Source organism: Narcine bancroftii, chromosome 11 (genome assembly GCF_036971445.1).
Source record: "Narcine bancroftii isolate sNarBan1 chromosome 11, sNarBan1.hap1, whole genome shotgun sequence".
Taxonomy (NCBI): Eukaryota; Metazoa; Chordata; class Chondrichthyes; order Torpediniformes; family Narcinidae; genus Narcine; species Narcine bancroftii.
Genome location: NC_091479.1, coordinates 80138669 through 80165795, shown reverse-complemented (window position 1 = coordinate 80165795; position 27127 = coordinate 80138669). Strand labels below are relative to the sequence as shown.

Genomic DNA, 27127 nt, shown 5'->3' with positions numbered 1-27127 from the left:
GGATAGGTCTCCGAAAAGTATAAGGAAATCAAAGACGGCAATACAAATAGGGGCCTTGATGAAAGATTTGAACTTAATTGATATTTGGAGGAGAGTAAATCCTACAGAGAAAGATTTCTCCTTTTATTCATTTAGACATGATTCATTTTCTAGAATAGATTTTTTTTGGTATTGGCACATTTACAAGGTAGAGTACTTCAAGCCGAATATAAAAGCCGGGTCATATCGGATCATTCTATGTTGTTTCTCTCTTGTGCAAGTCCGGAAGTGGTGCAATTGTCTTATAGATGGCGGCTTAATACAATGCTATTAAAGAAACCAGAATTTGTTACTTTTGTTAAGGAACAGATTGCTTTATTTCTGGCTGAGAATATTAATATGGTAAGTAGTACTTTTGTATGCTTTGAAAGCATATTTGCGTGGGCAAATTATTAGTTATACTACTAAAGTTAAAAAAAACAATGTGGCGGAAAGCTTAACACTAGAGAAACAAATTACTGAGCTGGAAAAGGAATTTCAGAAAAATATTACATAAGATAAAAAGGCACCTTTAGCGAAGTTGAAACTACATTATAATACACTACAAATCTATTAGTATGAGCGTTTAATTAGTCGATTAAGCAATGTTATTATGAATTAGGTGAGAGGGCTCATAAGCAATTAAAAACAGAACAGACTTCGCAAATTATTAATGCTGTTAAAAAGAATTCAATAGTTACCTATAAACCTCAGGAAATTAATGACCAGTTTTACTCATTTTATCAACAATTATATACTTCTGAGGGAAAGCAGGAAGCTGGTTCTATTGATTATTATTTAACTAAATTAAATTTACCTGTTTTAGGAGAGGAGGAGGTTATGGAATTAGAAGCTCCATTTACAGATTTTGAGATTAAAGAAGCTATACAAGAGATCCCGAATGGGAAGTCACCAGGGGATGATGGATTTTCAGCTTAATTTTATAAAGTATTTTATGAAGATTTATCTTCGATATTTGGAGATATTCTACAGCAAATAACTGAGGATCAGGTGTTGCTGGAATCTTGTTCGAGTGCTATAATTACTGTCATTTTAAAGAAAGATAGGGATCCATTGAAAGTATCTTCGTATAGGCCTATTTCTTTACTAAATGTAGATTATAAAATTATGGCGAAAGTATTAGCGAATAGACTTGCTAAATATTTACCTCAGTTGATACATGTAGATCAAACAGGTTTTATTAAGAATAGAAATGCGTCTAATAACATTCTTAGATTGATCACATTGGTGATGCATCTAGACAGCAATGCAACCACTGGATGCGGAAAAAGCTTTTGATAGGGTTGAATTTAATTTTTAAGGTGTTAGAGAAATTTAATTTTGGCCCTTATTTTATTGGTTGGGTTAAAAAGCTTTATATAAAAAAACCAATTCCTAGGGTGGTGACAAATGGTCAAAGTTCTTTACCATTTAAATTAACGCGGTCGACTCGGCAAGGTTGTCCATTAAAACCAGCCTTTTTTGCATTGGCTATTGAACCATTAGCTCAGACAATACGACGGAACGATAAGATTAAAGGGATGAGAACTGCAGATGATGAAGATAAGATTAATTTATTTGTGGATGATGTGTTGGTCTCTTTGACAGAACCGGAGCAGTCTTTGAAATATTTACAAGATTGCTTGCTGATATTTGGGGAGTTATCTGGATATAAGGTAAATTGGGATAAGAGTGAAATATTACCAGTTGGGGAAGGAGATTATTCAGAATATAAAAATATTATAAAATTGAAATGGTCAGATAGAATTAAATATTTGGGAGTAACAGTAAATGTAAATTACCAATCTTTATATAAATTAAATTATGTTCCTTTATTAAAAAGGATTAAAATGGATTTGATTAAATGGAAAGATCTTCCATTAACGTTAATTGGTCTAGTAAATTGTATTAAAATGAATATATTTCCTCGAATCCAATATTTGTTTCAGTCAATACCTTGTTTACTTTCAATTTTTATGGAAGGGGAAATTAGCATGAGTAGCTTTACATAAACATGCATGGAAATATGCATTGGGTGGTCTTCAATTACCTAATTTTAAAAATTATTATGAAGCAGCTCAGTTGAAATTTGTTAGTAGATTGATGGATATGGACCAACCTCAGAGTTGGGCAAAGGTGGAAATGGTTTGTATTTCTGAAGTTGAGGTACATCAGTTCATATTTAAATGGAATATGAATTTATTGCGTGAATGTAATATGCCGGTATTAAAGCACTTGTTAAAGAAATGGGGTAAAAGAAATATGGTTTATAAAATATCCATTATACCATAATCAACTTATTCCCTTTTCAATGTTTAATAATCATTTAAAGAGATGGAATTCTAAGGGTATAAAGATAGTTCAGATTGCTTTGAAGAAGGACAGTTTCTTTCCTTTAATTGAGGGAAAAATCTGATATATTTGTAAATTATTTATTTGTGTACTATCAACTCAGAGCTTTGATAAAAGACAATTATGGAAAAGAGATGAATTTACCTATGTTGACAAAATTTGAGTCTTTGATTTCCTCTATACCAAAGAAAGGTTATATTTCGGATATGTATCAATTGTTACAAGATAGTGTGGATAAACCGGAATGGGAGAAATCTAGGCTTAAATGGGAAAGTGATTTAACTTACATTTTTCCTGAAGACAATTGGGAAGTTATGTGCCACGACAGTGTAACTAAATTGACGAATGTAAGATTATGGAATGGTTAATTATAATTTTTTTATATCAGTTATATTCAACTCCAGAGAAATTGAAAAATTATGGGTTTAGTAATTCAGTCTCTTGTTTTCAATGTGGACTATGTACTGGAACTTTTTTACATGCTGTTTGGTCTTCTGTTAAAGTACAACCATTTTGGGAAGGAATTAGATTGGTCTTGGAAAAATTATTTAAGATTAAATTACCATTAGACCCATCGTTTTTGTTTAATTAATTTTTTTTATTGGGCTATATGGTTTCTTTGAAGGGATTGGGGTTGGATAAATTTCAAATTGCATTTGCATGTTTAGCGTTATCTGTAGCACGAAAATGTGTAGCTAGTACTTGGAAAGATAATGTGGAGATTAATATAGTACGATGGCAAAATGAATTAAGAACTTGTATCCAGTTGAAAAAAACTACATGCAACTTGCATAATAATTATTCTTTCTTTGTTAATATGTGGTCTTCTTGGACTATATGAATTTGAAAATACTTTGTAATATTCTATATATTCTGTTCTGTTTTTGTATTTGGCTCCCCTTAAGGGAGCTGGCTGAAGGGTTGGGAGGGTTTTTTTCTTTACGTATCTAAAATTTTCTTGCTGTTATTTGATTGTATTTTGCTTTTAAAAAAATCTTTTAAATAAAATTTAAAAAAAGAAACAAAAAGCTAAATCCATTTAAACCCAGTGCAGAAGAGTTTTTTTTTAAAAAACAGCGAGTTCTCTTTACGACTAAAGGGATAAGACAATTTCACAACACTGCACAAGCTGAAATATTCAAGAGGGAGTAAGACAATGTCAAAGTCATTTTACAATGAACCCAGACAAAGACACATTAGGCCAAGTACCAACTCAAGACTTTACTACCATGAATGTAACAGAAAAATAGGGACAGGACCAGGTGAACATTGCAAAATACTAAAGATGGGTATCACATATGCATGTGCCAAAGAAACCCAGAGACAAAATTAGTACTATCAACAAGAAAAAAAATACAAAAAATAGAAAAGTAGGGTTAGAGGAAAACAAATTTTTGATAGCTGTGCAGCTCAAATGGAATTGATTTCAAGTTCAGTCATATAATTTATAAGACAGCAAATGAAAGTTCCATTTGCAACAAGTAGCAGTGTCCAGATCAATTTGCAATTATTTTTGAAGGACCAAGAAATCAAACAGGAAAACAACATCTAGTCATGGACAAGAGGAAGCAGATGGTAATCAGGCTTGAAACACATGTTCTGGTAGCTATCTAAAGCCCTTTTTCCACTGGCATCCCAGTTAAATTGGCCATTTAAGTGTCCTGATTAAAGAAGCCATTTTTGCTGTTCCCACTGGGCCACTTTTAACCGGGACACTACCTGCTTTCACACTGACCACAAGTCATCCCTGTGGATAGGAGAGTCTATCTTCAATTGGAAACGTCCCATGTGACTCATCCTTTTCACACTGGGTTCATCTGTACGCTGGGGATGCGGTGGCACCCCCCCCCCCCCCACCCCACCACCGAGGCCATCAATCCCTGGCGAGATTTGACGCCGGCGTGCCGATTGATTTGCTTTCCCACTGGACCCTTAAATCAGTAAATAGGTAATCAATTCCTGGGACAAGGTGCCAGTGAAAAAAGGACTAAAGAGAAAATGAAAGACAAGCTTGAAAGACTGTCCTACCCATTAGGTTTCACGCTCTGTATGTCTGCACAAGTTAAGAATGTGCTTGGTTTCACACATTCAGACGAACCATTATCTAATGAAACCATTTCTAAAAGGGATAAAGAAGAAAGAAACTAAACCAAACTATTCTTCCTCAAATAACTGGCCAGTCAAAAATGGAGTTGAGAAGAGGATGGAAGAGATTGGAGAAGGGGAGGAGGAAAGGGGGCTGAAGGAGGGAAGGACAGAAAGACAGAATGAAACATCCTAGATGCCAGGAAATAAATAGTGACCAATGTGAAATAGAAGGCAAGAAATAAAATAAGATTTCAACCAGATTTAATATTAGCAGCTGTAATTAACTACTGCATTTTGTTCAAATATCTAAAAACTATTGCATCCATTCACAGCCTTTAAAAACTATACAAGATTTGAGTAATGGAACAAGTCCTGGCAAGGCTTCCTGGAGAAACAAACATACAGCTGAGTCCATATGCTGCCAGCACTGAGAAACTGCAGCCCTGATTTCAATAATTGGGAATAACATCATAGCCAAGAATAAGCTTAGAAATATTCTATTCAAAAGTATTTTTTAATAAACACTCTCTCCAGCAAAGTTATAAGTGGTAGATTCATAAATGCATGAATGCTGCACCATATTTGATTTGGTTGGCTGCCCAGAATTGCCTCACCCAAATGTGAAGGGCCAATCCTACTTGCCTCTGCACACTTGAGGCAGGAAGGTTTCAACAGCATTGAGGCTCATGGCCAAAGCTGTGTGATGTGGCCATGAATCTCTGGAATGTCCCGACAAGGCTTTGCCAGAGGGAAAGTGAGTTGGGGTGGAGCTTTGAGTCCTGTTAAAGTTCTGAACAGTTTTTAAAATCTCAGGCAGTCATCTAAAAATAAGAAAACAATTTAAAAATGAAATACAACAGTGAATTAAAAGCTTGAAAAAATAATTAACATTAAACAAAAAATATTTAAAATATATATTTATTTTCCCCTTTCCATTGCCATCAAGGGGGTTTCAGTCGATGTATGATCTGGCCTGTTACAAGTCCAGATATGCAATTCCCCAGAATAATAAATGGCACAGTTAGTGTAACAATTACTGAAAGACTGTAACAGCGCCAGTGACCAGGGTTCGAATCTGGCATTGTCTATAAGGAGTTTGTATGTTCTCCCAGTGCCTGCGTAGATTTCTCTGGTTTCCACCCACCCTTTAAAACGATATGGCGTTGTAGGTCAATTGGGTGTAATTGGGTGGCATGGGCTTGTGGGCCGAAAAGCCTTGTTACTGTGCTGTCTAAATTTAAAAATTAAATGCAAGACTGGTCTTTGCAGCTGAACTTCACATGGAGTCCAGTGGATTGATCATGGGAACAAATGCAACACAAAACAGTGGTGCATTCATAGAAGTTGCAGATTGAATTTCAATATAATATCTGAAAGGCAGCAAATCAGATTGGGACCAAGACCTCAAGGCAAGATTAGTCCCAATAAGGAACCAACTCAAATATTAAACAAATATACTGGAGAAAATTTAAAAAAGCAAATAAAACACATAACAAAATGGAAAAATTGTCTAATAAAAGTGAGGAATTTAATGTTATTAAAAGAGAAAGAAATGCAGAAATAGTGATTAAAATATATTAAATACTTGACATTGAATGCCAATATCATTAACCTCTTAAATATATAGTGGTATAGAGAATTTGCTGATGACCCCATCAAATAACTGGAATTGAGGAATCAGAATAATGAAGAGTCAGAATATAGATCAAGAATCTGATTGGGTGATGCCAGAATAACAACCTTGGTCTCGATATCATTAAGACCAAGGATTTTGCTATTTATTTTAGGAAGTGGAGGCTAAGGGACCATGCACTTTTCACATCAATGGGACAGAGGTGGAGAGGTTAGTACCTTCAAACTCCTGAGAGTCCATATTTCAGAAGTCCTTTCCTGGATCCAGCACAGAGGCAACAATGAAGAAGGCACGTCAATGCTTCTACTTTCTAAGGAGCCAGAGAAGATTTGGCATGTAGTTGAATAGCCTACCAAACCTCTGTGGAAGGTATATTGACTGTTGCATCAAAATCGGAATTTGTAATTTGGATGCCCATGAATGAAGATGGCTACAAAGATAGCAAACAAAGTCATCATGGGCTCAGACCTCCCATCCACTAAAGACATTTACGAGAGGGGCTACCTCAAGCAAGCAGCCAACATCGTCTCACTGCTACCTTTGAGTTGAAAATACAGAAACCCGAGGACCAGTCCTCTCAAAAACAGTTTCTTTCAAACACCAATCAGGCATTTGAACATAACCTTTTCACACTAACCATGTACCACAAAAGGACTGCCTGCATTACTGCGAAGTCACTTCTTTTCTGGCATTAGGATAACCATGAATATTTATTATCTATAGCTGGAGTAGTACAAGGAGGTGGAGAACCTGATGCTGGTTGGGAAAACAAAAACTGTTCTTAATCCTAATTTCAGACTTCAGGCTTCTTTGTACATTCTGCTCGAAGTAGCAGTGTGATGGGGGTTAATTTAAGACAACTTAAATGTCAAATGTGCCAGAACATTTCTACAGATGTGTGGTAGAAAGTGTGCTGACTTCCTTTTCTTCTTTCTTTCTTTGGCTTGGCTTCGCGGACGAAGATTTATGGAGGGGTAATGTCCACATCAGCTGCAGGCTCGTTTGTGGCTGACAAGTCCGATGCGGGACAGGCAGACACGGTTGCAGGGGAAAATTGGTGGGTTGGGGTTGGGTGTTGGGTTTTTCATCCTTTGTCTTTTGTCAGTGAGGTGGGCTCTGCGGTCTTCTTCAAAGGAGGTTGCTGCCCGCCGAACTGTGAGACGCCAAGATGCACGGTTTGAGGCGATATCAGCCCACTGGTGGTGGTCAATGTGGCAGGCACCAAGAGATTTCTTTAGGTAATCCTTGTACCTCTTCTTTGGTGCACCTCTGTCACGGTGGCCAGTGGAGAGCTCGCCATATAAAACAATCTTGGGAAGGTGATGGACTTCCATTCTGGAGACGTGACCTGCCCAACGCAGTTGGATCGTCAGCAGTGTGGATTCGATGCTGTCGGCCTCTGCCATCTCGAGTACTTCAATGTTAGGGATGAAGTCGTTCCAATGAATGTTGAGGATGGAGCAGAGACAACGCTGGTGGAAGCGTTCTAGGAGCCGTAGGTGATGCCGGTAGAGGACCCATGATTCGGAGCCGAACAGGAGTGTGGGTATGACAACGGCTCTGTATACGCTAATCTTTGTGAGGTTTTTCAGTTGGTTGTTTTTCCAGACTCTTTTGTGTAGTCTTCCAAAGGCGCTATTTGCTTACCCCCTGCAAAAGGTAGTGAACACAGCCCAAGACATCACAGGCATACCCCTTCCCAACATCATAAACATCTACGAGGAATGCTGTTGTCAGAGAGCAGTAGCAATCATCAAGGATCCACACCACCAGCACATACACTGTTCTCACTGCTACCATCAGGAAAGAGACATAGGTGCCACAAGACTCGTACCTCCAGGTTCAGGAACAGCTGCTACCCCTCTATCATCAGACTCCTCAACAACGAACTCAATCAGGGACTCATTTAAGGACTCTTCGTTTTGCACTTTATTGTTTTTTTTCTCCTCTCTGCATTGCATAGTTGTTTAACATTTGTTTACATGTGTACATTGTGTAGTTTTTTTTTACACTATCAACAAGTGGTAATTCTGCCTGGCCCACAGGAAAAAGAATCTCAGTGTTGATTGTGATGTCATGCTTGCACTCTGACAATAAATGTGAAATTTGAGAGGTTTCTCATACATGTTTTCAATGGATGGGAGGTCAGTACCCTTAATGGGCTTGGCTAGGTTTACCACTTCCTGCAATCTTTTCCATTCCTGGTCACTCAAGTTCCCGAAACAGGCTGTGATGCAACCAGTCAGTACACCTTCCATAGAACACCTGTAGATGTTCAATAGAGTTTTCAATTACATACTAGATCTCCTCAGAGTTTTTAAAAAGTATAGAGGTTGGTGTGGCTTTTCCACCGTTTCCTCGATATGTTGCCACCAAGAGATCCTCCCTTTCACAATAAATAACCTTTCCTTTAGAGAATGGGAGAGAAAAGGAATTAAAAGAATTGAAAATTGTTTTTTGGGAAATAATTTATTATCATTTGAACAAATGAAGTACAAATATGGAATAACTCACGGTACAATGTTTGCATACCACCAACTGAAAACCTACTTAAAGGACATAATGGGAAGTAGACTGAGATTACCAGAAGGAAGCAGCTTTGAATATGTGATTACAGACACAATGATAATCAAAAGATTTATAACAAACATGTACATCAAGCTGCAAGAGAAAGAAAATGATGAAATAAGCTGCAAACCCAAACAGAAGTGGGAACAAGATCTAAACATAAAGATAAAAAATGAAATATGGGAAAAGCTATGCTCCGGAACTATGAGAAATACAATAAACTCGAGGTTACGCATGATTCAATATAATTGGTTACACAGGCTATATATTAAGTTAAATAAATGGGACCCAACAGTATCAGATAGATGTTTTCGCTGTAAGAAGGAAACAGGAAACACAGTACATGCAATTTGAGCATGTGAGAAAGTGGAAAAGTTTTGGGACGATCTAAATCAGGTATTAAATAAAAATCACAAAAAGCAACATACCAAAAAATCCAGAGATCTTTCTTCTAAGTAATACAAGAAGTAAAGATTTAGGCCTCAAACTGGATGAAGCACAAAAAAGATTTATTATGATAGCCTTAGCTATAGCAAAAAAATGTATAATGTCAACTTGGAAATCAGAAGAGAGCCTGAGAGTACAGCAATGGTACATGGAAATGAATAAATATATTCCATTGGAAAAAACATATCATTTAAAAAATAAAGTCACATTATTTGAACAAATTTGGGAACCGTACATGGAACATAACAGAGAGGGCCTACCACAGACCTCCAACCCCCTAAAATGATAGAATGAGAAGACGACGAAATGAACTGACCCAGTGTGTAAAAGTAGATAACCACACAATTTTCTTGTTTATTTTCATTGTGTGATGACATTGTTTAATGGGTTTATTTTATTGTATTGTATATGTTGAACATTTAGTGGGTACGGAGGGGGGGGGGTGGGAAGGAGGGAGGGAAGAAAAAGGGGAGAAAATGACACTGTATATTCAAGAGGGAAAGGTTTGTGTGTATTTTGGTTAATTTGGTGTGAAAAATAAAAAATTTTAAAAAATATGTGGACACCCAGGAACTTGAAGCTACTAATGCTCTCCACTGCCATCCTGACCATAAAGACAAATGCATGGTCCCTTGGGTTCCCCTTCCTACAATAAGCTCTTTGGTATTTCTAGCATTGAGAACATTGTTGCTTTGGCACCATAGTCAGATACTGATCTCCATCCTATAGTCTGGACTCATCATTCAGCCAACATCAGCAAATCTATTTGCAATGGAGCAGAACTTGGGCAGAGAGAAAATAGAATGAGGAATACACATTCACCTGATGACCATCAGGTGAGGAATTAATGATGCTAAATGGATGCTAAATGGATGAATGCACAAAAGAATAACATCTCCCTTTGATAATAATAGCTTTAACACAACAAGCATTCCAAACACCTTAGAAGACCACTTACATCATTGACATCAAAGCACACAGATGATTTTAGGCCAGATGATTTTAAATTAATTTCTTAAAGTGGTGAGAGAGAAAATTCCAGAATATAGACATTGACAATATGCCAAAGGATGGAACTGTAGGATTGATTTCAAACTGGAGGAAATTACAGATAGAGAGGGCAGAAACATGGACTGACCAGAAAGCAAGGATGAAAATTGTAAAATTAAGACATTTCAACCATGGATTCATAAATGAAAATCTTCATTTTCTTGTGTGTTTTTACACTGCTCATTTATGATTTCACAGAATTCCAGAATTTTATGACCACTGTAACATCATCTGTAATCCTGACACTCTATGGAAATTGATTTCAATAGTGCAGTATTTTGTTTAATCCATGTTAGAACATCACAACTTGTTATTAAAAATACTTGCACAAGGTTCAACTGTTCAACACTATGAAGAAAAAACCGGCAGAGCAGGAATATTACTTCAATAGTCCTTTAACCATTAAAAAAAGCAACATTACCAGTCAGAAGCAAGAAAACAAAAGCACAGAGAATTCTCCAAAGTAAAACTCTTGTGTGTTTCTGCCGTTACTTATTCTTAAACAAAAAAAAAACCATATAACCCGTTTACGGAGCAGAAACAGGCCATGTCGGCCCTTCAAGTCCACACCGGTTCAATAGAACAACTCCACTAGCTCAACCCTCCTGTTCTCTGCCCATAACCCTCTAACCCAATTCCATAAGTCAATTATCATCTCCAAGATGAGGGGAGGGAAGGAAATATTCTCCTGATGCAGGTGGCAGTTCAAGCTCCATCTCAGCATCACCACCTTGAACTCTCCTGTTTCTGATGGTGCGAGCCATGCCTTGAAAACGTAACAAGTAATTCAATTTCCTTAACTCTACAATTTGGGTGGCCAAATCTTAAACGTTAATAATAACACTCAAGTTTGCAATTTCCTAGCAGATGAGCACAAGATTAACATTAACTTTAATCAGCAATCACTGGTTTGAAAGATTACAGCAGACAAAACATCATGAAATGCACTAAGAGTTTCTCTTTTACAGTGAGCAGATCAATCAATACGGGACGAAGTAACTGGACATTGTTGATAGATATTTGATTTGGAAACTTAAAGGCAAACAAAAAGCGGGAAAGATGCCCCTTAGACACCAAAAATGAAAATTTCATCCCAATAAAAAGCGTTTCATGGAGCTTATTTGTGAGTCATAAATATTGCATACACAATAAAATCTATATCCTCCTTGAAACGCAATTATATACTGTTCTCTATTACATCCAAGGTGGCGCGATCCCCCCACTTCCTCCCCCCTCCCCTCCCCTCCCCCCTCCCCTCTCCCCCTCCCCTCCCCTCTCCCCCCTCCCCCTCCCCTCCCCTCCCCCTCCCTCCCCTCCCCCCCACCCCTTCCCTCCCCCCTCCCCTCCCCCACCCCCCCCACCCCACCCCTCCCCCCCACCCCCCCACCCCTCCCCCACCCCCCCCACCCCTCCCCCACCCCACCCCTCCCCCACCCCACCCCTCCCCCACCCCACCCCTCCCCCACCCCACCCCTCCCCCACCCCCCCTCCCCTCCCCCACCCCACCCCTCCCCCACCCCACCCCTCCCCCACCCCACCCCACCCCTCCCCCACCCCCCACCCCACCCCTCCCCCACCCCCCACCCCACCCCTCCCCCACCCCCCACCCCACCCCTCCCCCACCCCCCACCCCTCCCCTCCCCCACTCCCCCCACGTTTTGATGAAATGTTGGGAGAGTCAACCCCCGATGCCAACCCACTAGAGGTGAGAGCCTGGAAAACATTATCGAACAACCCGCCACCTCCCTCCGTGCAGCCCCCGGCCATTCTCCTCCTACCTCACATTGTAATAGGACATATTTCGGCGCCGTTGCTATGGTGTTCGTGGCAGCTCCCGCTCCCGACTCCGTCACGCAACTCCAACTCACCTCCTGGAGCTCCAGCCGTAGCAACGCACCAGCCAACAAACGTCACTCCCATTGGGCCGCCGCGCAGTGCGTCACCTCATTCAATGCGAAGTTGTGGTGGGGGGGGGGGGGAGAGTTTCGAGCCATGACGAGAAGCCGCAGCGCAAGTGCAGACGTCGCCCACGCCTGCCCGGAGCATCTTGACGTTCCCCACCCGCTTTGCCTGTGAGGGACAGTGCAGCGGAGCCCCCAGCCCTGCGATGGACAGACTGAGTCTGCTTCGGGCCGGATGCCTTACAGTAGAGTAGGTGCAGCCCTGACTCCTAACACCATCATCCACCGTCTATCAAGGGTGCCCACAGATTCCACTCCGAACTGGTCTCGTTCTTAATGTTAAAATAACGGTCCATTGTTTGCATTTCATCACCAGAGAGAAATTAATGTGTATCTGTCCCACCCCATTTCGTGAACTTCAGCTCTGTCACCTCACTTTCAACCTTCTCAATCCAAATAAAAACGAGATGCAAAGATCAGGGATCTGAAACGCGAACTTCTTTTCGATTCATGGCGTCAAATAGCATGGAAAGAGATCCTTCGGCCCACTGTGTCCGTGCCAGCATTCGGCCCCAACAACACAATAGAGGGGAAAGTTGTGGTACTATAATGTTAAATATTAAAAAGGTGTTAATTGGATACAGATGGGACACAGGAGAGCGGAAAGTTGACAGTTGCCTGGGAGAGGGGGGGGGGGGTTATTTCTGGCTCTGTGGAAGCAGAGCTGGGGGGAGAAGGGAGGAAAGAAGAGCTCAAGGAAAGGAGGCCTAGGGAAAAATGGAGGAGGGCAAACAGGAACTGACGTTTAATGCCATTCGGTTGGAGGGTACCCAGACAGAATATGAGGTTTCTCTAGTTTGTGGGTGGTCTTAAGGCTGGTAGTGCATGGACAGACTTGTTGGCAAGGGAATGGGGTGAGGAATTGAAATGGGTGGCCACTGGGAGATCCCTGTTATTGTGACAGACAGAGCTGAGGTGCACAACAAAACGATCTCTCAATTTCCAGAATCTCTGAGACTCTCAAGTATGTCTTCCACGGAGCCATAAACAATTCCCCTCCCCCCAGTCAATTCTCACCTTTCCTCTCCTGTGTCCCATCCATATCCAATAAACATCTTTTGTCTGTTGCCCATTCTTCCCAGCCTCTTAATTCAGGCACCTGTCTGCTTTTTACTCGAATCTTGAAGAAGGCCTCAGGCACAAAATGTCAGTTCTATATCTTTAGCTGCTATGGACCCTGCAAGACCTGCTGAGTTCTGTCAGAATTTCTGTGTTTTACTCCTCTGTACCTTGCATACATCAGGCAGCTCTTTATGGACTACAGTTTGGCATCTAACACCATCATCCGCTCAAAACTGTCTCAACACCCCACTGTGTAATTGAATCCTTGATTTCCTCACCTCCAGACCACAATCCCTATCAGTACCAGAGCACCACAAGGCTGCTTCTTTAGCCTTTGCTCTATTCTCTTTACACCAATACTATCTACAAATTTGCTGACGATAACACAGTAGTGGGTTGTATAAAAAGGGGTAATGAGTCAGCATATAGGAGGGAGATTTAAACTTGGAGAATGGTGTACCTACAACAACCTCAATTCAAATTATCCCAACAGGATCTCACCTTAACAAAGTCATCCTGCCTCCACAAGTGCCAATTAATCCTGTTTCTCATTTTTTTGGGGGTAAATTCCCCAGTGTTGATTTTAGATTCATCAATCTTTAACTGCTCCTCTTATTCCTGTGGCTTTTATTTTATAGAGGTAGCACATTCATCTGTGGCCAGAGTAGATCTGTAACATTTCTGCAAAATCCCTGCATTCTCTTCAATTGCCACCCAAAGCTACCAGAGATATATTACATTGATTTATCGATCTTTAAACCTCGTAAGAGATTTAATATCACCTCCTTAATAATGCTTATTTTTTTCTAATTTCACCACCACCTTTCTGTCCTACACATTAATGATGATTGGGTGTGTATTCATTTAAGACTTCAAATAATTCCTCGATCTTTGTGCAAATTTTCACTAATGGCCTCTACACTTTCTCTGGTTACCATCTTGCCTCAGTATACTTCTAAAATGCATTGGGACATTCCTGAGTTTTGCCCACCAGTGTTATTTCATATTCTGTCTTCACAGATACTGCATGCTCTAGCATTTACTGGGGTATCTCAGGATACAAAACATAATTACTCCTCATAATTTAACCATCAGTATAATTGCAGATAATTTGCACTATACCTCTCCAAGAATAATTTGCTCAATAGTATTTTGATTAATCCTTAACTGAGTTGCATTGCTTAAAATTGAAAACTACTCCAGTTGGAATCTGATTGATGTTATTGGAATTATTGTAATTAACTGAAGTGAATTGGCTATTTGTCATTCAGTGAGTGAATTATAGCTGTTACTTGGAGAGTTATTTTTCCATTTTCTGCTGAGTGTGGATGAAATGAACACTGTTCAATTTTTTTTAAATGAAGAACCGAATTTTGTAGCAAGAGATAATGTCACTGAATCATTGTATAAAATCTATCTGAATCTTACTCAGACCATTTATGAAAAAAGAGTTTAGACTGTATGCTGCAGGAAAATTTGGATATGCATTGCTCCCTGAAATGAGGATATACAAATATGAAGAAATAGTGCAAAGAATTGCTTTTGGTTTTGTTACAATAAAAAGTTAAAAGTATTTAAAATTGTATAAAGATGGAAGAGAGCAGGCAGAAACAAATTTTCTAATCGTAAGGGACCATTTGTACAGGTTGAAGTATAAAAGACTAACAGGATGAGGAAAATAATTACATAACAGTTGAGAAGGTTCTTCTGTAGGGATTAAAGGAGGTAACGTGATGAAAATAAAGGTACAGGCAGATGCAATTTAGGTTATCGTTCAGGTGAGGAATAGACAACACACACAACAGTGATTAGGTTGCATCAATTTCTATGCAACAATGACATCCAAACATTCAACTATGGTAACAGGAAGGAAAACAGAAACTGATGCACATTCGATGATTATTTAAAATATTTTCATTTCCTATTGAACTGTGAAATTTCAGTATTGGCTACAGGTGGATGCAGCATTTTTACACTTATGTCACTCAATTCCCAACTTAGAGTTTAAGAGTGCTACATGTAGAGATGCATTAAAAGGCTGTTTGAGCCCTCTGAGATTGGTTCAAGGTTCCTTTTATTGTCATGTAATACATGTTACATGTAAACTTTTACCTGCCGTAACACAAAGGGTTGCCATGTGAATTGCCTGGCGCACCTAATAATAGAAGAAAGAAAAGCATAAGGGAGTCCCCTCAGAGTCCCTTCTGAATGTCTGTGGATTCACCTCCAGTGCTTCTGCTGCATCCACAGCCACAGACTCCAGTTCAAACCATTGGCAGCCCAATCCCCAGGTCCAAACTTCCAATAAGATTATGCAGCCTTCAGCGCCTGAGACCCTTTGGTAGCCCTTCATGCCCCCAGACCTTCTTGAATCCCAATACCTGGTTCTCATGAGCCAGTCTCCAGCAGCCTGGTGTGATTCCTTTGACTGCAAGTCACCAGTAGCCTGCCACCTGTGTGAGTCCTTCGACTGTTGCCAACTACCCATAGTCTTTGTGCTGCCAGCTGCCAAGCCCCTTGCTGGTCTGCTCCCTTTGTCACCTTTCCTGTAGCATCATCTTCCATACTTCTTCTCAACAGAGAGTGTCCTCCCCGTTTCTGGTGCCTTGCACCAATCTGCTGCTCCCCCAAAGTCTGCAACACCTCGTGGTACACTGCCCAGCGCAGGAACTACTATCTTGGCTATAGACCTCTGTGGTCACAGGATTTCAAAAAGTCTGTCCCTTTAATGGGCTGTTAAAAGCCTGTATGGCACTGTTGGCATCAGGACTAGGCAGGAGGGTAGTAGGACACTGCAGGGCAGCACTGTGTCTCCTCTTTCCCTTCTCCCAGGGCTGCACCAGTGACACTATTTTTTGGCAGCCCTTAATGAAGTCATAGAACTCGTTTATCAATTAATTTGTCATAAAGTAAGGGGATCAGTCTTTCCTCATTAGCACAGTGCATTTTATTAGCAGACAATTAAGGCACGTCTGCAGGATCCAGATTAGGCTACAACTGGGATAAGCATCAATGAACCAGTAAGGGATGTGAAAAATCACCAGAGTTTCAGATCCTGTACATTTTCCTGCATTATTCTATCCACCATAAATTTAAGATCATAATATTCCTTCCCGTAACCCAATAAGCCCCAACTCAAACATCAGTTTATACTTGATCACCTTTCATTCCAATTTCTAAATTCTCATCTTCGTTTACAAATCTCTCCATTACTTGATCTTCTTTCTGCTTCAGATAACCCCTCTAGCTCTGCAAGTCTCAAAGATCATTATGGTTCTCAAAATATGGCCTCTTGTGCAATACAGTATTGGTCACCATTCAAATCTGGGCTCCCATTGTTGAGACCTTAAGCTCCAAATTTTTTTCCCCCCCCAAACTTCAAAGCACTCTACCTCATTTCCTCCCTTATTAACTAATATCCAATTCTTTGTCAAAGGAGTTCTGAAACAGTCCTTAGAGCATTAGGTTGTTTGTTAGATATTGTACTTTTGTGCCTTCTTGGAGCATTTTATCACTGTAATACACTGTTTAAATTAAAATAATTATATTGTTTGACCAAAGTATATGTTTTATTAGTTGATATCTGTTTGATCACTTTAATGTTATTCAAATGCAGTGTGCTTGCAAGTATTTCCAAAGTTTTATCTTTTTGTCAGCTGATATTATCATTAAATAACTGCCAAGACCCTCTTCAAAATTCTAACTTGAACAAGGCTACTTTGCTGAAGCCCTGAAAACAGCTAACTTCTATTATTGATTGGACCTGTCTCCAGGAAGGAGTCAAGACCAAGAGCAGGGTTTTTATAAACGAATTAAAAGTAAATAATAATAGGATTATTGAGGGCAGTTCATCAAGTATAATTTACATGAATTATTTCAAATGTTAAAAAGCAAAGGCACATGATATCCAACAAGCAAATTGGGTTCACAATTGGCTAACTGAGAGGAAGCAAAGGTTAATGGCCAAGAGGCTGTAAGATGCAGTTCCACAAGGCTTTATAGTAGTTGTTTTTTTTTGCATTCAATTTCATATAGATTGATGTTTAGAAATGACTGAATACATCAAGGAAGTTTTCTTAAGATACAAAAAAAAAATGCATATAATCAAGAAGAATGAAGCTTTAGGTTGCAGGATGATATAGATAGTCTGGTCAGTTGAGCAAAGACATGGCAAATGGAATTTAATCCAAAGGTGAAATAAGGTATGGGAAGACTCAGTAAATGAGAAAGTCTGGAGTAGGTAGAGGAACAGGACAGGTTAGTAAAAAGGTTATTTAATAACCAAGGCATTAAATGTAAGAGTAAGAAGGTAAATATAGAATATTTGTTGACTGGAATTCTGACCATTGCAGGCAAATGTGATTGCAGTGGAGAACAAAGGAAATTTATGATATTTCCAGAACAGAAATTTTATCTCAGGCAAGATTAAATAGCAATGAGACTAAGGGAGGTTTGGTGGAAATATTTTTGATCAGCCTAGGTAAAACAGGAAGGACCATTTTCCCTTAACTGAGGCTTCAAAGACGAGATGGAACATAAATCAAAATTCAAGAAAAATTGAGCTAATTTACTTCTGGTGAAAAAGATCAAAAGACAGCAAAGCTCACTCCTTTTAAAGTTCTTGGATGTATTTTTGAAATAGTGGTTAGCACAATGCTATTACAGTGCTAGCGACCCGGATTTGAATCTGCTGGTGTCTGTAAAGAGTTTGTACATTCTCCCCTTGTCTGCATGGATTTCTACTGGATGCTCCAGTTTTTCCTCCCCCTCTTCAAAATGTACAGGGAATGTAGGTTAATTGGGGTATTTGGGTGGCATGTGGGTCGGAAGGGCCCGTTACTGTGCTACATACCTAAATTTTTAAAGAACCAGGACCTAAAAGCTACAGATTAAGTGCTGGAAGGTGGGAATACCAGTAGGTTGTGTACTCCTTCTTCAATACAGGTAAATTGATAGCCTATATAAGATCCAAATGTATCACATCAATGGATTTACTTCAAATTGTCAACTTATTTTTACATTTCAGGGAGTTTTAATGGCAAGATCTGTACTCCTCAGGAACGGACTAAATCCATGAGATCGGAATCATTGTTTGCAGCCCAAAATTACTTTTGTACCAATGTAGAACACAAGCAAAAGTGCCTTAAACAGACAGCTGGATGATAATTTTTAAAAGTTCACAATGTAGACTTGCAGTACAAGAATATTGCAAATATTCAGCCAATGACCTTTCACCAACATGAATATACACTTCATTTGGTATTTAAAGTGGAATCTCAGACAAAGCTGTCCTGATGTAGGAGGTGCAAAAGTTGCAGATTAGAATTTGGTTCAAGAGCCAAGGTTTGGATAAAGCTGCATTGCAAAGTTCACAGCTATTATTTAAAGAGGAATACTACAACGGATTCTTACCTGTCCCAATATCCAGATAAACTAGTTAATCATAATACCAATTGTAACTTTTAAAATGCACAGATAACAATCTACATTATGAAAGCAAGACCATCTGTGTTCAAGTTCAAGAGCCAACTCGTACATCACTGCTGGTCAGTTTTCCATGATCTTTCAGGAACTGCATGATATGTGGTCGTCTTCGCCAAGTTGCTTTGAGTCCATATTCGCGTTCTGGCGTGTCTTGGACCAAAACATCTGCTGAGAAGGATTCTTCAGAACAATTGTCTTTCAGTGCAAGACACTTGTCTGAGCAGCCTAACAGTCCACCAGGGAGAGGAGTTGCATTTTGTTTATTCAATTCATTGTTTCTTAATCTACCGCAAATATTTTTCTTCAAAATAGCTGCTGAGGGTTCACCATCAGTTGTGGGAGTGTTAACTTGTGGCAAGGTGAACACCTCATCAGCCGACTGAGATGACCGCTCTGAAAAGATCTCAGTTTCATCTGAATCTGTTTGATGGTTGATGCCTTTCAAAGGAGGGCATAAACTAGAGCACCTCACAGACTTATTCCAAACTGTACTTTTGCCATCCAAGTTGTTCTTTACTGCATATGTTTGGCTACTTTTCTGCATGTCCAATATATTAGACTTCTGAACATTTTCATTGGTGTCAATTCTGCACTGTCGAAATTTGCTTCCCACGAAAGAAGTTTTATTTGTTTGGAATCTGCCTTGCCCATGGGTTTGAACCTTCTGACAAGTGCTAACTGGAACTTGGTGGTTCTCCTTCTGAACAGTACCCATAAAGGTCAAAGGAACAAAGTTCATGTGCAGTTTTCTCACAGCCCCTGTTTTGGATGCAGTGCTCCGTTTGTTGGAGATGCAACGTTGTTTCGCTCTACCACCAGATTTTTGTTCTTGTCTTGGTCCCTGCACAGCTGTAGTTTCAAACTCTGGCAACACCTTGAGTTGACAAGAGGAAGAAACATATTATTCCCATTCAAAATATTCAAACAGTTTCTTTATTTTCTTACAACTATGGCACAATTTTATATGACTATCAATCAATAATTGACACTAAATTACTGTTTCATCTTCATCCAAAAATAAACAAACTTAGGGCTATTAACTCCTGATTTAAAAAAGTGCTTTGAAATATACAGTATTACCCTACAGATAATCTTCAAAATCATATACTTTGCAACATGTACCGTGGAGCTGGAAATAATCAGCTGTCTACATGCAATACATAAGATACAGCAATTTAAAAATATGCAATATCTTTTCTACCAAATACAGTCTTTAGGGCAAACATTGAATGACATGGATCTGACCAGAAATAGGCAAAATAATTCAGCAGTTTGTGTCAATTGCACTGCTCTTACAATTTCATTTAACACCTGCAATATTATAGTATTTAAACGAGAATTTAAAATGGTAACATGATGGGAGAAGGTTAGAACTCCCTTATAATACAAAAAAAATTACAAAATATAACACACCCACGTGACTGCAGACTTCTGGTCAACAGGTATACAGGAAACCTGACGGGGATTGACTGCAGATGGTAGAGACAAGACTTTCTTGCGTTTTTCTCCCTTCAGTGGACTCTCTAGGAACAACAAGGGTGGCTTCTTGGATCGGCTTGATTTCTTTTTGCAGGGCATCAGGCACCCAACATCTTGGTCTCAATATTGAAAGGAATAACATTTAAAAAAATTAATTCACCACCAAATTGTTTCCTGTCATAATTTATTAAGTTGCTGAATGCTATAAATAAAGATGGCATCAAGACTTTTGGACTCCACACAAGTTACCAGAATAGTTAGACAAAATACTTGGGCAGCTTGGTGCACACACGCATGCACAGGCCCCTCCAAGAGGGAAATAATATTGTGCTGCATTTCATAAAACCGACAGGCAATGTTGTAAGTTCTAACAATTGCCTGCCAAATTGTACAAGTCACCTCTCTCTCTCATCCTTCATTGTTCCACAGAGAAAACCCTTTGCTTTACATGTTCTCCAATCCAGCTAACATCCTGGTAAATGTCCTCTGCACTTTCTCTAAAGCATCTACACCCTTCTTATAATGAGGTGACCAGAACTGAGCACAATATTCCAAGTCCAAGAAATCCAATGGAATGTTAACCCTCATTTCAAAAAGAGGTTGGTTTACTAAAGCAAGGATGTTACATTTCAGATGCACAAAATTCAGCTGGAGTACAATGTAAACCATAGCCTTGTACGTCTCAGAAAACAAAATTGATCGACTTTTGGGAGAAGGTGGAACAATTCACTGTAATACACAAACTTTGAGTTAAGTTATGAAACTAACCTGCACAGTTTGATTTATAGTCTCTGAGCTTTGAAAGTTGGTAGTAGCCTGGAGACTTTTTTTTGTGGATAGATAAACTACTTGCTCTAGTAGCAGAATTCAGAACAAGAGGTCATAATCAAAATATTCAAGCTGATCCAATACGAATAGTCAGAATCTTTCTATCAGGAAGTTTTAAAAAAAATACAGTGAGAAAAGAAAGATTTATAGGGGATGAGAAGGAATATTTTCATAGAGGATGATGGGACATGGCAAAAGTTGGCAAACTGCAGTTCGCAAACCACGTGTAGCTTGTTTACATGTAAGGTGCGGCTCACGGTAATATGTTGGTTGGAGGAGATATCAGCAATTCTGAAGCCACCCTGGGACACTGAATCTCTGCAACCAGACTGCAGAGGAGCGAAGCAAGCAGCATATGCTGGAGTCACGTTTTCATCACTTGGGCCAGGCCACACCAAGGAAGACGCCACCAACATGGGGTATGAGATGTTCTCTTTGGCAATGCTGCTACCTCTAGTCTCTGCAGGTACCTGTACTGTTGCAGTGTCCACAGCTGAGTGCATGATGCAGTAAGCGATCCAATGCAAAGGTGCTTCCTGCAGCAGGGCAAGGCCACAGGACCCACAGCTCTGCTCCCCTCTTCCCAATGGCCAATGGGATGGGGGGTGGGGGTGAAAGAGAAGTGGCTGCTCAGAGCAGAGGTTGAGATATGGAGTGGTCTAACCTTTGCACTGCCTGGTGCTGACTTTCCAATCTAGAAGGGCTAGGGACTGTTCATGGCTACTGACAGGACCTTCACTGCTGTCAGCTCCAGCTCTGTCCTGGCTTGGCGCCTGCTTGAGGTCTTCATTGAGGACCACCTCTCCTCCCTGTCTCTGTTGTCTTGCTTCCCCCCCACCCCATCCCTATCAGAGCACCAGGACAGACACCCCACCTTTGGGGCAGGCCCTGCATCAGAATTCTCCTGGCCCAGCCCTGGCTTCCTGACCTCTGTGGCTGCACTCTGCTTTGCCCAGCCTTGCTCTGAGTAGCCACTGGGGTGAGGGGAGTAGAGGTGGGATGGGGAGGAGCAGAGCTGTGGGCCCCATGGCTTTGCCCTGCCACAGGAGGCTCCTTTGCATTGGATCGCTTACTTCATCGTGCGTGCACTCAGCTGTGGACACTGCAACAGTGCAGGTATCTGCAGAGACCAGTAGCATTAGCGTTGTCAAGGAGAACATCTCAGAATCAGGAGTTATCTATTCAGTCTGTCAAGCCTGCTCCCACGTTCAGTGAGATCACAGCTGATCTGGATGTAGGCCCATCTCCACCTTTCTCCCACACCTCTAAAATTCCCCTATGATGCAAAAATCTTACTGTATCAGACTCTACTGCTTCTTTGGGTGGAGATTTCCACAGAAAACAAATCAGTCAGAATTTTTGAAAATTTTATTTATAGGTACCATACAATTAAATTTCATTCACAATTAATTATACATGCCTTTTACAAATTGAAAAAGGAAAATAGAACAAAAAAAAAGAAAAAAGCTCCCCCAGAAATCCTAAGAAAAAAAAGAGAAAAAGACCTAAGCCACCCCCCCAAAAAAAACTGGAAAAGAAAAAAATGGAATGGATATTTTAAAAAATTCTGGAAAAATTACTTAAACCAACACATTCTAACAATTCAAATATGTAAATCTTATGTTTTAAATCAATTCTAAATGTTAAATTCCAATATATCCAATATTAATCATGTATCCATAAAGAATCTCTTAACTCTTCCATCATCCAATTTAAAATTCCATGTTGAATCAATTCTCTAAAGTAAAATAAAATCAATACAACTCCATTCATAGACATATTTAATAGGAGAACTCCCTCCTAATGGCTCTAAAGAATATAACATCACCCCCATTTATCATGCAGGATGTCGCTCATTGCCACAAACGAGCCCATGAACAGCAGCTGATATATTCGGGTGCCCTTCACCTCCTAGGTGTTACATCAGAACAAAGTCTCTATTTTATTCATCCATTGCCTCATTCTGAATATTTCCCTCTCATTTATCAGCAAAGCTTCCACAAAATCTGATGGCTGTTTGCAATCCATAAAAAAATTATTTTTGCCATCCGGTAATACAAATCTTCATCTATGCTGGATAACGTAATGTAAACTTGATTCTCTTTTCCCAAAGATTTTTCTTGGACTTCATTAAACTGTCTCCTCTTAGCCAACAATTGTGTAGTAGTGTCCAGATAAAGGAAAACTTTCAAGCCATGATATTATAGTGGGCTTTTCTTTATTCTTACTTTTTCCGCTGTTAAGGATAAAATCTTTTCCTTGTCCTGATATTTTGAACATTACTATAGAGCGAGGTTTCTCATTTGATTGAGGCCATTGTCTGAGGGCTCTATGTGCTTTCTCAATTTGACCTTCAAATTGATTTAACCCCTTAGGTATCCATCCTTGGAGAAAATTAATTATGTCATGCTTTTCTTCTTCCTCCAAACCAATAATTTTAATGTTGTTTCTCCTACTAAAATTTTTCATCTTATCAGTTTTTTCTGAGTTTATCTTCCTCTCAATAATTTCTTCCTTAACTTCAGACTCCAATTTTTCCAGGTTCTCCTTTACATTTTCATTCCTTTTGCATTATCTTCTTATAATTCCAAATTTCCCATACCATCTCTTGTAATTCACCATCGATGTTCTCTTTATCCTTCTGTATAGCCTTATTCATATTTAACATCTTCATACACTGAAGTAACTTCTTCAAATCTTATATCCTCTTGTCCTTGTTCCATAATTTTTGCTGTCTTTTCAAATCCTTCATAAATTGACAAAACTGTGAAAAAAACCTTCCTGTTGTCACTGCAATCAATCATCTCACTTGAATTCGATGACCTGTCCTTGCTTAAAGAATCTGCTTTCCTTGGCCCGTCGCCATCTTCCCAGCCCACAGGCTGGTCAGATGCTGCAGTTCCCAGCAACTCAACTCTCTAACAGGCCCTGGTCATCACTCCAGGTCCAGGATTTCTCTGTATCAAAGGCCTCGCTTCATATTTAAGAGCAACACCTTCATCCACTCCAACAACAACAATTATTTTCTTCAGAGGCATTTTAAAAGGTAAATGGACTGTTCTTGTATTCTTCCTTCATATTTTAATTTCTATTTACTTTAGAATCTCACTTCCTATATCACATGATTTCCCCATCAGTCAGAATTTTGACAATATTTGGGACATTTTTGTGTACTTTTTGATTATTGAAACTAATACAAATTAGCAGTTTAGAAACTACATATAGCAATAAATATTATTACATACATGTATTTCTTATATTCATAAATGTTTTGTTACAAAATATGCATGCAATAAAAAAGTGTATGTAATATTCTTTTCCTGTCTTGCGGCTCTCATACTTCTGAAGTTTATCATTAAGCACGTTTGGCCCCCCCCCGGTATCTGGACAAGCTACCAGGGGAAATGATGGAGACAGGTACATCTGCACATTTAAAAAACATTTGGATAGACACAGATAGAAAAGGTTTAAAGGGATATGGGCCGAATTTCAGGCAAATGGGATTAGTTCAGAAAGGCACCTGGATGACATGGAGGAGTTGGGCTGAAGGGCCTATTTACCTGCTGTATATCTGCATGACTCTAAACAATTCCCCCAACCCCACTCCCAATTAATATCTGGAAACAGCGAGACCAGAAATGTTCAAAGATGATGATAGATCCCTACCCAGAAATATGAAATGGTAGCAAACAATTATATTTTTAATACAGTCATCATATAATTGACTAGCAAACCTACCTCATGGAGTGGAGTACTCTCTGTGATATTGTGGTGGAATCGCATGAAGAAAGCTTGTTAGGTCTAAAGATTTTACCAAAATGTTTTGAAGTAAACAACTCAAGGCCAAATTAGCCATGATGGGGGTGGGGCAAGGGATCTTGAGGCTGAAGCTTAATGAATAAGACCAATAAGTGATTTAAAAATACTGCTGTTCTTCTCTTTCAGATCTCAAGTATAATTTTCAATACTATAATTGTGTTATTATGTGTATAAATAAGAGCTACATTTCCCAGCAGTTGGGCAGAAACCAGGAAGTGACATATGATGGGGGTTGTTGCTCGAAGTCAGTTGAAGCAGCATGGAGAATAAAGTCGGTAAAGTGTTAAACCCTTGTCAAGGTTGTTCTTCTTGAAAGAACAACCATAACATAGTATCAGAAGTTGGATTTGAACCCACGCCTCCAAGCGGTTTCCACCTAACCGTGTGCATTGCATGCTGGGAAGCGCAGTTCTTTCTTACAAATACAATAATCTAACTACATTAAACAAGTATTACGAGCTCCTGTTTTAGTAAAATGAGATCATCATTAAGGAAGAGCATAGACAGAAAGAACTGAATGGTCAGTTAACATTTAACATGAGCACCATCACAACACAAGTCACAGCTCAACAACAATGATACATTGGAAGAACTGAAGGAAGGCTTGTCAGTCTTCCCATCAGTTAATCATTAATTCTGGACATCAAACAAATTTCAAAGGGTTACGTTTCAACAAAGTTCAGTCTTTTAAATTCAGTGAAGTAACTTTCTAGATTTTGTCCTGGACTGTAACACACACACACACACATCTGTATTTTAAATTGTATGCATCTGTAATAACTACTGTAACTTGGGCCATTAGTTGCCACCAATTTCTTTTCTATCCAGTCCCCGAGTATCCTGCTACATCAACCTGTGAAAGGATGTTGAACAGTTATCATAATAACAGAATTCATAATAATATGATCCATTAAAGACATCTGTGAGGTGTGACCTCAAAAAGGCAGCCAACATCATAAAGGGCCTCCATCACACTGGTCACAACCTCTTCTCACTTCAGGAAGATGGTTCAGAAGCCTAAAGTCCAGCCCTTCTAAGATCAGCTTCCCCCCCCCCCCACCCCCCCACCCTGTCAACAGCAATCAGGCTCTCAAACTTCCCCTTACTACCCTGATTATAAACTAGTCCAGCATGAAAATACACTAAGTTTTATTGCTTTTAAAGTACCTGTTTGACTGCAGCAACTAAAAATGTGCATTGTAGTTAGGTTTACAACAATAAACTCATGATTATAATTAACATCCCAATCTCCGATTTTAACATCGCTTATAATAACTATCTATCTAATTGAATAGATTTTTCAGGAGATCCCATATTCACAAGTGTGCTCCAATTCTGGGTTATTCCAATTTAATAATACAACTTTACCTTTGAATGCAGGCCACTTTTTTTCTTTGTATTCAGTTCAACAGCATTTCTTATACAGTTCGCAACTGTATAAACAAACAAATCGTTTTCCCTGCTACTTCTGGTTGCGTGAGAATCAAATGGTTACATTTTTCTATTCATTATTAGATGAAGGGGGCAATACATTAGTTTGCTCGAGACTCGTACAGCACAGAATCGTCTCTCCCTCAACTAATTTACGCTCTTGTGAGACACACAAGAAACACTGCTGGGATCTTGAGAAATCATTCAGCCGCTGGGTCAAGCAGCGTCCGTGGGGAGACATAGACCCTTCAAAGTCCCGATAAAGGGTCCCGAGCCGAAACGTTGACTGACCAGTCCGTGTCGCCCCTTTTGACTCCAGTCGCGAAAGAGGGTCCCGAGCCGAAACGTTATCAATCAGCTGCCTGACCCCGAGTTCCTCTTCATGTGTTGGCCTCCCCAATCAGGCCGTCGTCGTTCTTTCTCACTGTACTTGTTACTCCAGAAAACTCGACGGCGACAACTCATGTTCTTCCCCCGGACACTCTTGAAAATAAAAAGGTAGCCTGGTTCAAAGCGTCGATGTCGCAGGTTCTAGCTCCTCGAAACAAACGACAAACCTCCCCTCCCTAAATGGGCATCTTTGCATTCCATTCGGGCTCAAATTACTGACGAATCTCGAAAGCCCCCCGGATCAGTTCAGCAGCGCGACCCTGAGCTCCCAGCTCCGTCCCGGACCCGGCCGCTGGTCACTGGGCTCCCTCCGATTGGCCCTTTCCGAAGGAACAAGGAAACGAGACACTTCAGCTCCCTCATTGGTCGCCTGCAACCCACCTGACCTGCACGCTCCCGTCTCATTGGTGAGGGGTCGAACGCTGGGAAATTCAAACACAATCGAATTGCTGACAAACTGTAACAAGGGCGAATTGGCGGCGTGGACCGAGCGGCTCCCCACAGACTGGGGTGGGAG

The 27127-nt window shown here is 39.8% G+C and overlaps 2 protein-coding genes across 6 annotated transcripts in view; both read right to left on the bottom strand.

The window, feature by feature from the left end:
- The window catches only part of LOC138746004 (tubby-related protein 3-like), an 80032-nt gene extending 67941 nt beyond the window's left edge, over positions 1-12091 (bottom strand). Inside the window, exon 1 of the mRNA XM_069903667.1 lies at positions 11940-12091. Coding sequence (XP_069759768.1) covers positions 11940-12076 — 137 coding nt within the window. The 5' untranslated portion in view covers positions 12077-12091. The remainder of the gene's footprint in view (positions 1-11939) is intronic.
- Positions 12092-17103: 5012 nt separating this feature from the next.
- On the bottom strand, positions 17104-26942 carry rhno1 (RAD9-HUS1-RAD1 interacting nuclear orphan 1). Of its 5 annotated transcripts, none has more exons than XM_069903671.1 (4): positions 25574-25772; positions 24709-24860; positions 20077-20261; positions 17104-19537 (listed from the first exon to the last, which is right to left on the bottom strand). In XM_069903671.1, the coding sequence occupies exons 3-4, from the start codon at positions 20239-20241 to the stop codon at positions 18698-18700; spliced, it is 1005 nt and encodes a 334-aa protein (XP_069759772.1). In that variant the 5' UTR covers positions 20242-20261; positions 24709-24860; positions 25574-25772; the 3' UTR covers positions 17104-18697. The 5 variants fall into 5 exon arrangements, with proteins under 5 accessions (XP_069759772.1, XP_069759773.1, XP_069759769.1 ...); XM_069903672.1 differs by having other exon boundaries at positions 24709-24771; XM_069903668.1 differs by lacking the exons at positions 24709-24860; positions 25574-25772 and adding an exon at positions 26158-26942.
- Between the last annotated feature and the right edge of the window lie 185 nt (positions 26943-27127).

Excerpts from the sequence above, each read along its gene's own strand:
- rhno1 (XM_069903668.1), bottom strand. The coding sequence starts at position 20,241 with ATGCCCTGCAAAAAGAAATCAAGCCGATCCAAGAAGCCACCCTTGTTG. Across the intron at positions 19,538-20,076 it reads AGAAGTCTGCAGTCACGTGG|GTGTTGCCAGAGTTTGAAAC; the intron begins GTGTGTTATATT and ends TGTCAACTCAAG.